Source organism: Enhydra lutris, unplaced genomic scaffold (genome assembly GCF_002288905.1).
Source record: "Enhydra lutris kenyoni isolate GAN:26980312 unplaced genomic scaffold, ASM228890v2 scaffoldscaffold30, whole genome shotgun sequence".
Taxonomy (NCBI): Eukaryota; Metazoa; Chordata; class Mammalia; order Carnivora; family Mustelidae; genus Enhydra; species Enhydra lutris.
In genome coordinates, this window is record NW_019154114.1 from 10,229,501 (window position 1) to 10,240,862 (window position 11,362).

The 11,362-nt window shown below is 51.5% G+C and overlaps 1 protein-coding gene across 1 annotated transcript in view; it reads right to left on the reverse strand.

Moving 5' to 3' along the window:
• LOC111152945 (C-type lectin domain family 18 member A-like) overlaps positions 1–4,088 on the reverse strand; it is an 11,439-nt gene extending 7,351 nt beyond the window's left edge. Inside the window, exons 1-3 of the mRNA XM_022511693.1 lie at positions 3,727–4,088; positions 3,116–3,207; positions 963–1,202 (exon numbers count right to left, since the gene is read on the reverse strand). Of these exons, the coding sequence (XP_022367401.1) occupies positions 963–1,202; positions 3,116–3,207; positions 3,727–3,865 (471 nt within the window). The 5' untranslated portion in view covers positions 3,866–4,088. The remainder of the gene's footprint in view (positions 1–962; positions 1,203–3,115; positions 3,208–3,726) is intronic.
• Positions 4,089–11,362: the final 7,274 nt, after the last annotated feature.

Genomic DNA, 11,362 nt, shown 5'->3' on the forward strand with positions numbered 1-11,362 from the left:
TCTGTCAAATAAATAAATAAAATCTTAAAAAAAAAAACAACCCACAAATGGGCACCTTCCATTGAATATTCAACCCTTCCCCCACTGACTCACAGTCTACCTGTCATACACCAAGCTCACGTCTGCCCATGGATCTGTTGCTGAGTTCTTGATTATATTCTGCTGCTTTTTTTTTTTAAGATTTTATTTATTTATTTGACAGACAGAGATCACAAGTAGGCAGAGAGAGAGGGAAGCAGGCTCTCCGCTCAGCGGAGAGCCCGATGCGGGGCTCGATTCCAGGACCCTGAGATCATGACCTGAGCCAAAGGCAGAGGCTTTAACCCACTGAGCCACCCAGGCGCGCCCCATTTGTGGGTTTTTTTTTTTTAAGTATTTTATTTATTTATTTGACAGACAGAGATCACAAGTAGGCAGAGAGGCAGGCGGAGAGAGGAGGAAGCAGGCTCCCTGCTGAGCAGAGAGCCTGATTCGGGGCTCGATCCCAGGACCCTGGGATCATGACCTGAGCCAAAGGCAGTGGCTTTAACCCACTGAGGCACCCAGGTGCCCCCATTTGTGGGTTTTTTAAAAAAGATTTTATTTCTTTGAGAGAGAGAGAGAAATGGGCACAAGCAGGGGAGCAGCAGAGGGGGAGGGAGAAGCAGACTCCCCCTGAGCAGGGAGCCCCATGCAGGGCTCGATCCTGGGACTCTGGGATCATGACCCCAGCCAAAGGCAGACGCTTCAATCAACTGAGCCACCAGGTGCCCCTAGTTGTTTTTTCTTAAGAGATGAGAACAAATATAGTTAAACATTGTCTAAGTGGAGGTCATGGGTAAAAGGGAGTCCATTACTAGATTTACGTTTGAAATAGTTCATGCTTAGAGCTGAGAAAAGGAAAACTACAAATCGCGTAAGAGCAGCCACAGGTTTGAAGACGACCGGTGGCCCAGGGCCCGGGGCCGGCGCCACAGCCTCACCTGAGTGTAGTGGGTGCAGGTGGCATTGTGGGCACACTCGGCGGCCGCGTGGCTGTACCACCGCCCCTCTGCGAACCACAGGCCCACCACGCTGACGAAGGACGCCGAGCCTGCTGGCAGCAGCTGCACGTTCCAGCCCACTTGCTGGGGGGCCCGAGGTGCTGACGCGGGGCTTAGGACTGGGGCACCGCACAGGGCCGCCCTGGCCTGAGCCCATCGGGCCAGGCTCTCGCTCCAGTCCTGGGGGCGGCACAAAAAGAGATGTCAGCAGGGATCTTTGGACCAGGCCTTAGTGATCCCACTTCCCCCACCGCCCCCGCCCCAGGGTGGGGGTCATGCTGAGAGCACTGGATGGGGAGTCCTGTTTCACCCACTTCACCCTGGGGCCAGGGAAGGCCAGACCCGGCCTGCGAGGAGCTCTTGGAGATGCGGTGGTGAGAGCACCAGCAAGGTCTGGACGTCTACCCCGGAGCCTGGCTCTATCCGGGCCTGAGAGCCTCCCTCCTCCTGACTCCCGCCTTAGGCGCTGCCCCAGAGGGGGATGCCCGTTCCTGAGGGAGCAGTGCCAGCCCAGGCGACGGGATGGGCTTCTGTGGTAGATTTTTCTGTCCAGTAATGTGAGCCCGGGCAGGGCCCAAGCCATTCAAAATGGTTTTTTGCCTGCCATTAGGTACAACGGGCTGTAGCCATTGTCAGGAAGGCTCGGTTGCTCCCATCTGGCTTTTCTTTGATGAAAAAGGCCTCGGCGGCCAGGCTGCTTTGTCCTGTCCCCTCACTCACCTGGCCTTGTGGAGGGGTGCCAACAGGGAAGCAGGACCAGAGAGGCTCCTGGCCTCAGGGCCCAGCCAGCGCTGTTCTCTGGAGTGGCCCTAATCTTCTCTCCCACCCACACACCAGCAGACTCCCCCCTCATACCCCCACGGCTACCAAATCGTCCCCCTCTCCTCTTAAATGAAGGGCTCAACAATCAAGAAGACTTGGGTCACCTCACCCCAGCTGTGTGGCCTCTAGCCCCTAATCTCCATGAGACTCAACATCCTCGTCTGTAAATTGGGACAGTAAGATACTCACAGAGGACGATTATCACGGGGACTCAAAGGATACAGGGGGAGAGTGCCTGACCCACCATGGGCTGGACGGCTGTTAGGATTTTTACCTCTGATGCAGACCGGAACCGGAGCAGTGGGGATTGCCTGGGGGGGCCCTTGGCCGTCCTGCACCACCCTAAGAGCCTTAGCCTCCCCTGGGTAAAAGCACTAGAGACCCGCACAGGTGAGGGAGGCTGAGTGGTGGGGCTCAATTCTCATCTTCTATGAAATGCTGATTTCTAAGACTTTGGCCAAAGGGGCATGAAAAGTGTCAACACCGATGACCGGATGACGGGGAGCACCCCCCTGCCAGGCACTTGAGCTGGGAGCACTGGGCGTGGGCAGTGGGAGCCAGGACCTGGGCCTGAGGAGGGCCAGAGCTGCTGCAGAGCAGCAGCAGGGAAAGGGAGAGAAGCGACCCCCTCCCACTGGCCCACCCCACCCCCACCTCCTGGGAAACTGACCCATGAGCTCTCAAGGTCACCGCCGCTGAGCCAGCCTGGAGGAGTTTATGGGAGGCAGCCATGGGGAACCCTGCCCACCCCCACACAATCCTGCCCTCAGCCCCTGGGGCCTGTTGGCATGTGCTGGGGCAGTGCTTCTGGGCCCTGGGATGACGCCACCAACCCTGCCATCCTACGCCAGCCCCCAGAGGAGCAGAGACCTTGGAGGGGCCCCTCCTAGTCACCCAGATAAACCATGAAGCAGCACTGGGTCCTGGTCACATTCCAGGCCTTTCCCTCAAAAAGGACGCTTCTCCCTCCCAGTCTTCTGCCCCTCTGATCCTGCGGGGAGTCCTTTGTGGAGCTCCTCTTTCCTGCGGGGCTCCTTCCATGTCTTCTGGTCTCCAGGGCAACGGGATAGGATGCGAGGAAAGGCCAAAGGACTGGCCCTTCTGGGAAGCAGGCGGTGGTAGAACCCTAGCAACCCTCGTGGGCAGGGTGACCGGCTGTCCCCCTGCCCTGCCCAGGCGGAAGGGCGCCTGCCACAGGCCTGGCCTCCTGAGCCATCTTCGGGATTGCCCCTCCAGCCACCGTCTTGGTGAGCCCGCCTTGGGGTACTCACCATTCTCTGCATGTTGGCCGCGGGGGGCTGTACCCGGCTACGCAGACGGTTGTGCACGGAGAGGAGCAGGAATGTCTCCTTACTGCTCAGGGCTGGGGTGGGAGACAAGGTCAGGCCCTCTGCACAGCGGGACCTGGGCTCCCCTGGGGTGACCCTGGCCATGGCAAGCTGAGAGGGCTGCCCTGCCCTTAGGGAGCAAGAGCTGATGGGGCCAGGGACACGGGGAGAGTGGGGGATTGACGGCCTACGGGAGACCGAGAGCTGGGGGCCTGGGAGGGAGGCAGGTGTGCAGGGGCCCTTGAGCTGGGGGATGGGCTGACTGGAGGGAGGTAGGGCCGTGGGCTGGGGGGGCGGGCAGCCCTGGAGCGGCCAGCTGTGGGCTTTGGGCTGCTATTCCTCCTTGAACCCCACGGCTGGGCCCACTCCCCTTCATTCTTCCTGCTCCCCAGTCCCAGCCTCCGCCATCCATCTTGGTCCCTGGACTACCTTTGGGGCAGGGGGGTTGCTATTTAAACCCCACAGGTCTGCCCAGAGCTCAGGCCTTCCTGGCACCGCTCTGCGGCACTCCTAGCTGCTTCCCCTCGTTTCTCACCCCGGGGGGACCCCCTTACCTCCAGGCATCGGAGCCCGTTCCTCCTGCAGTGGGAGTAACTTTGGCTCCGTCCAGGCCATGCCAAGGAGAGCCAGGAGCACGGGCAGGAGGCCGGGCCGGGGGCTCCCCAGCCGGGCGGAGGGCGCCGGCCCCAGCATGGGCCTGTTGGGCGCTCCGGCTCAGCTGTCCAGCTTGCTTCCCAAGCTAGACAGAGCTACTCACAATCTCAAGGAGGCAGGCTGGACGGGCAGACAAAAGGGGGAGGCTGGTGTGAGTAATCGGTGTATCCAAAAGGCCTCCTGTCGACACTGGCATGAAGAGCCAGCCAGCTCCAATCCCAGGGCTCCCTCCCTCCTCCAGCCGAGGGCCTGGCCAGCGGCCCTGCCCACAACAGCCAACCAGGCAGTGTGCACTGACCCTGTGCCCCTGCTAATCATTGCAGGATTATTGGAGCCCTTGGGGAGCCCCTGGAGACCCCGCTGATTGGCCCGCAGACATTCCAGGGCGGTGGATTAGCAAATGATGGCCGGCCCTGGCTGGGACAGTGTCCTCTGGGCCCACCAGCAGCCTCTAGTCCCAGTTCCAGGCCCAGGGCAGGCAGGCAGGAACTGGGCAAGACCCCAGGGGAATTCTTCCCTTTCTTGGGAAGTTCATCCCAACCCCCAGCCATGAATTAAACATGATGGACATAACCACAGACGAGCCAGGTACCACCGCTAGGTGGGGGCACTGGGAGGTTGGGTTTGTAGGGGAATGGGCGAGGGTTGCACCTGTAGGAGGGAAAGAGTGCCTTAGGACTCTGGGCAGTGTCTGTCCGGGCAGTGTGGGGGGCTGGGCCCCAGCCCCAACGGCCCTTTTGTCCCCAGAATTCTGCAGGCCCGGAGAGGGCCCCCGCGAGCAGAGGAGAGCACATGATGCCCTTGGCTGACTGGAGTCCTGCAGGGAACAAGTGGGACCCTAGGCAGTGCGGCAGGCGGGCAGCAAATCGCCATGATGCTTTGGGGCCTGGCTGAGGCCTCCATGAAGATCTGCACCGAGGCCCACGATTATTAGAAAAGACAAGGCTATCCCGCAGGCCGTGGCCAAATGCCCACACTCCACCTCCAGGCCAACCAAAGGTTAATCACCCACTGCAAAGGACTGCCTTGGAAGCCAACTACTTCCTCCTTCTGGAGTTTGTGTGACCCTTGACCTTTAGGCCGACACCCTCTCAGAGCCAGGTGTCACCTACCTGGGAAATTCCACTGAGATGCATTGAGATGCATGGGTATGGGGGGAGGGGATGGGGGCAGGGCCAGGTACAAGGACCCCTAAGCTGGCCTGGGGTTGTGTGTGCTCCCACACAATACCTGGGGCCTTGGGAGTTTCTTCTCCCTCCAGTGGGTAACCACACGATTTCAGATTCATCCTGCCCAGGTCCTAGCAATGCTTAATAATAGTGACCTTTCCTCCAGAGCTCACAAAGCACAGTGACACGCGTGGCTTCGCTGATTTGTCACAACACTAGGGCATAGCAGGTGCCGTGTCCGTCTTGTAGATGACGAACCTGGGCTCACAGGGCGGGCACAGGGTGTGTCCCAGCTGATCCAGGCTTTGTGTCTTCACATTCCTAGACCCCCCAGTGCAAATTGGCTTTCATTTACATTGTGGCCCTCCAAGTTCAAGTCCCACCACCCTGCTCAATGCCGATGCCGAGGAACAAAGCCCAATTTTTGCTCCCGGGCTGCAAAGGAAAATGTGGCTTTTCTCCTGAGTAGCACCATACCAGGTCATTGGGGCAGCTAGGGAAATAGATTTTGACCCGAGGTGGTGGCTTTTGAGGGGTCTTGGCTCACTGCAGATGGAGGCCAGGGTGAGGCCAGACTCAGGAGCTAGAAGATGAGGAGCTGAGGGGATACCCAGAACACCCCTGAAGACCTGGGTTCTAACCAAGACTGTGTGACCCTAGGATTGTCACTTCCACCCCCGGGCCTCCATGTCCACTGGTGTTAGGCAGGACTCCCTAACCAAGGGATTGTACCTTGCTTTCCATGGCATTTCATGCTGGGTGTTCGGGGTGGGTGTTGAGAATGGGTAGGTCCTTTCTTGCATGGCTGATCTCCCCAGTGAGCAGCTTCTCTTCGGATTTCTACCACCGTGGATCAGTTTTCTTATTCTGAATGTCAGAGGAACCGACTCCTAGGATATGCACGCTTTAAGGAAGAGATTCCTTTGCTCTCCGTGTCTATGAGATTCATCTATGTTGTGGTCTGTTTTAGTAGGCTGTTTTTGTTTATGTGTTTTTGGGATTTTTATAAAGTTTTTTTTTTAATTTGGGAGAGAGAGAGCACAAGCAGGGGCACAGCAGGAGAGGGAGAAGCAGACTCCCCTCTGAGCAGGGAGCCCGATGCGGGGCTTGATCCCAGGACCCCAAGATCATGACCTGAGGCGAAGGCAGATGCTTAACCAACTGAGCCACCCAGGCGCCCCATGTTTTGGGTTTTTAAAAAAATATTTATTTATTTATTTATTTATTTATTTATTTGAGAAAGGATATGTGAGGTGGGGAGGGGCAGAGGGAGGGGGCAGAGAAACTTCAGCAGACACTGGGCTCAGTCTCAGGGTCCTGAGATCACAGCCTGAGCCAAAACCAAGAACTGGGTGCTTAACCGACCGCATCACCCAGGTGCCCCTCTTTGTTTTTAATTGCTGGTAGTAGTTTATATTTTCATTCTCCTATAGATGGACATTTGGGTTGTTTTAAGCTTTTGTTTGTTATGAATAAAGCCGCTGTCAACATGATTGTACAATTTAAAATTTTCCTCTCATAAACAGCTACAAAAGAAAGAAAAGACAAAATTCCCCAAATCAGGAGGGAGACATCATAACAACTGATAGTACAGAAATAAAAAATGTTGTAAGAGAATATTAAAAACAACTTTATGTCAATAAAATAGACAATGTACGTATAATGGACAAATTTCTAGAAAGACAAATCAGCAAAACTGATTCAAGAAGAAATAGGAAATCTTAATACCCATTTAAAATTGAGAAACCAAATGGGAGAGAATTTCTCAATATAATTAACATTCAAAAATACGCTTTTTAGGGACGCCTGGGTGGCTCAGTTGGTTGGGCGGCTGCCTTCGGCTCAGGTCATGATCCCAGCATCCTGGGATCGGGTCCCGCATCGGGCTCCTTGCTCGTGGGGAGCCTGCTTCTTCCTCTGCCTCTGCCTGCCACTCTGTCTGCTTGTGCTCTCTCTCTCTGACAAATAAATAAATAAAATCTTAAAAAAATATATGCTTTTTATTATATCTGAATAGTTGCAAAATTTAAAAATGTCCATACTGCTTATAGTAAAATTCACTTTTAAAGATTTTTGTTTATTTATTTGACAGAGAGAGAGAGATCACAAGTAGGCAGAGAGGCAGGCAGAGGGAGGGGGGAAGCAGGCTCCCCGCTGAGCAGAGAGCCCAATGCGGGGCTCGATCCCAGGACCCGGGATCATGACCTGAGCTGAAGGCGGAGGTTTTAACCCACTGAGCCACCCAGGCGCCCCTAAAATCCACTTTTAAAGTAGCTATTTATGTTGTACTATTAGACTTTTAAGGAGGATCAAAGAAAATGAGCAAAGATTAAAAGTTTATACAAAATCCTGTGAAACTCCTACAGTGAACATCATACGTACCGATGGAGGACTAAATGCTTTCTCTCCAAGATCAGAAGCAAGGCAAGAATGTCTGCTCTCACCACTCCCGCTCAGCACCATCCTGCTGGATGTGTGATCAGTGCAATCAGGTGAGATAAGCAGCTAGGGCATCCGGAAGGGAGAGAAATCAGTGAAACTCTCTGTGTTTGCCAATGATATAATCCTGTATGTAGGAAATCCCAAGGAATGTTGAAAAGAAAACCCTACTAGAACAAAGGTCTCAGGATACAAAATAAAGATACAAGCTACAAGCTACCAATAAGCAATCCAAAACTGAGACTGAGAAGACAATCCTGTTGACAGTGGCATCAAAAAGAAGAGCACCTAAGACGAGAAAACATTGCTGAGAGAAATGAAAGATCTTTTATGTTTTGAAGATTTTATTTATTTGACAGAGAGAGAGAGAGAGAGAGAGAACACAAGCAGGGGGAGAGGCACGCAGAGGGAGAAGGAGAAGCAGACTCCCTTGCAAAGCAGGGAGCCTGATGGGGGGCTCCATCCCAGGACCCCGGGATCATGACCTGAGCCAAGGGCAGTTGCCTAACCAGCTGAGCCACCAGGCGCCCCTATGAAAGATCGGAATGGAGAGATGCTCCGCGTTTATGGATTGGAAGACTCAATGTGGTCAGCATGGCAATCACTCCTAGATTCCATACAATCCCTAACAAAATCCCAAAGCTTTTTTTCTTTTTTAAAGCTTTTATTTATATAATTGAGAGAGAGAGAGTGAGCACGCACATGAGCAGGTGGAGGGGCAGAAAGAGAGGGAGAAGCAGACACCCCGCTGAGCAGGGAGCCCAATGTGGGACTCGATCCCAGGACTCTGGGATCATGCCCTGAGCCAAAGGCAGACGCCCACCTGACTGAACCATCCAGGAGCCCTCCCTTTTTCCTTTTCGAAGAAAGTGAGAAATAGATCTTAATGTGCCAAAGAAAGGTGAAGGAATTAGAATAATCAAAACATTTTTGAAAAAGAACAAAGTTTGAGGACGTCTACCTGATTTCAAAATTTGTCACAAAAACTACAGAAATCACAAATACGGGCTACAGAGAAAGACAGACGTACAGATCAAGGGAACAGAATAGACAGTTCAGAAAGAAACATTACATTTTAGGGTCAACTGATTTTTGGCAAAGGTACCAGAACAATACAATAGGGAGAGAATAATTTTGTCTACAAGCGGTGCTGGCATAGTTGGATATCCATATTTAAAAAGATGAACTGGCTGTCTTTCACACCGACCACAAAATGAATTTCATATGAATCACAGACCTACCTATAAAAGGAAGAACTGTAAAAGATCTAGGGGGAAAAATACATCAGAGAAAAGCTCAGTGGCCTTGGGTCCGGCAGTGATTTCTTAGATATGACACCGAACAGATAACTCGTAAAACAAAAAATCAATAAAGTGGATTTCATAAAAATCAAAACTTTTTGTTCTTGAAAGACACCTAATGAAGATGAAAAGAGAGGCCTCCTCCTGAGAGGAAATTTTTTTAAATCCTTTATCTGGTAAAGGGCTAACATGCAGTACATAAAGAACTCTTACAATAAATAATGAGAAGACAAATAACCATTTAAAAAAAGTGGGCAGGGTCGGCTCAGGTCATGATCCTGGAGTCCTGGGATCGAGTCCCGCATCGGGCTCCCTGCTTGGCAGGGAGTCTGCTTCTCCCTCTGACCCTCCCCCTTCTCATACTCTCTCTCTCAAATAAATAAATAAAATCTTTAAAAAAAAAAAAAGTGGGCAGGGGTGCATGGGTGGCTCAGTGGGTTAAAGCTTCTGCCTTCAGCTCAGATCATGATCCCAGGGTCCTGGGATTGAACCCCACATCGGGCTCTCTGCTCTGCAGGGAGCCTGCTTCCCTCTCTCTCTCTCTGCCTGCCTCTCTGTCTACTTGTGATCTCTGTCAAGTAAATAAACAAAATCTTTAAAAAAAAAAGTGGGCAAAGATTTTAATAGAAGCTTCACACAAAAAGATGTATGAGTGGAGAAAAGGCATGTGAAAAGAAGCTTAACATCACTAGTCACTAAGAAAATGAAAATTAAAACCCCAGTGAGATACCATTATCTATCCAGGAGAAGGAGGACAGACCAAGAGACAGGCACTCCCAAGTTTTAATGAGATTGGAGCCTGCACATTATTGCTGATGGCCATGTAAAATTGTACACTTTGGAAAAGAATTTGGCAGTCTCTCAAAGTGAAATACATACTTGCCATGAACCCCAGAAATTTAGGCACACACGTCCATACAAAGACTTGGTCACAAGTGAGCACAGCACCATTCATAACAGCCTCAAGCTGGAAACAACCCACGTGTCCCTTGAATGTTGAACGGATAAACTGTATATGGCCATAAAATAGAATACGTTTCAGCCTTAAAAGGGACTGAACTTCTGTTCCTTTATTGAGTTGTCACTGACAGTCATGGAACAAACTTGTGACTTGTGCTACAACACGGATGAACTTCAAATGCCTTCAGCGAAACGAGGGAAGTCACACAAAACGCCGTATGTTGTGTGATTTCGTTGGTAGGAAATGTCTACAAAGGCAAATCTTTAGAGGCAGAAGGCAGACCCATCAGTGCTTGTCTGGGATGGGGCTGGGGCCTGACTAGAAACGTCCATGAGAGAAGGATTCAGTGATAAGGATGTTCTGAATCCGGATTATGGTGATAGTTGCACAAATGTATAATTCGGCTGAAAGTCATCTCACAGTACACATAGGATGGATGAAACTGCTGGCATGTAAAATAGATCCCCATGAAGCTGTTTAAAAAATGAACAAAAGGTAGGAAACACCAACTCCTTTTGTAAGTCCGGCATTACATGGACACCAGAAGCAGACAGAGATAACACAAGAATAACATGTAGGGTGAAGAGCTTGTCTCCATTTACTTTGAAATGTACCGAAACCAAGACAGATGAATGAATAGATGCAGGGATGGCCAGACGAATAAAGAGGTGACAAAGGATGTTCAGTAAAATGGGAGGTTCTAGCATTAGGTATTTGGGGGTTCGCTGCAAAATTCTTCCAACTTTGCAGCACCTTTGAAATCTTGAATAATAAAACGGAGAAGGGGAACAAAGTCATAGCACGTGACACGGTTCAGAGGTGAGTATTTTTTATGAAGTCAAAGAATGTAAATAACACTGATTTCATCCAAAAGGGAAAAGAAAAACAAAGTTGGGAAACTAGGAGCAGGGTACCTGAGTGGTTCAGTTTTTTGGGCATCGAACTCTTGACTTCAGCTTAGGTCATGGTCTCGGGGTCATGAGATTGAGTCCTGTGTTGGGCTCCTTGCTCAGCAGGAAGTCTGTTGGAGATTACCTCTCTCCCACTGCCCTCCCCCTGGGTCCCCCTGTGCCCCCCACTCTCTCTCTCTCAAAATAAATCAGTTTTTAAAAAAAACTATGTGGCAAGTGGAGGGAATGAGTATGTGTGTGGTGTGAGAGCTACCTCGCTAAGTCAGTGGAGAATACTTGAACTTCAGGTCTGAGAAATAAGGGTAGATTTAGAGACTGACTTAGCTACAGGAAGAAAGATCTGTAAGACTTGACTGAGAACCAGATGGGGGGAGGCTGGTCAGGGACCTGCTGTTTACCATTATCAGCCTTGTAGTATTGGTCGACTTAAAACTAGTGTCTGCGTTACTTTGATACAGTAAACATTAGGTCATAAAAATTAGTCATCAAAAGCACATACTTAAGCTCTTAGAAGAATAATAAGACCTGGGGCCTTTGCATGGTTGAGGTGGACAGTCAGGCAGGACACTGAAGTTGCCTAGGGCTAGCTCCCTTAGGTCAGGGCTGCTTCTCTGGGGCGGTGGTGGTCCTGGGTGCTGGGGGCACCCCTCACCCTCCAATGTCCCTAGATCCTGCCTCTGCCTTGGCTGGTGCTGTGGAAGTTGGAATTTGCAGAAGCCTGGAGGCTGCATCCCCATCCGTTGTTCCTCTTGGGC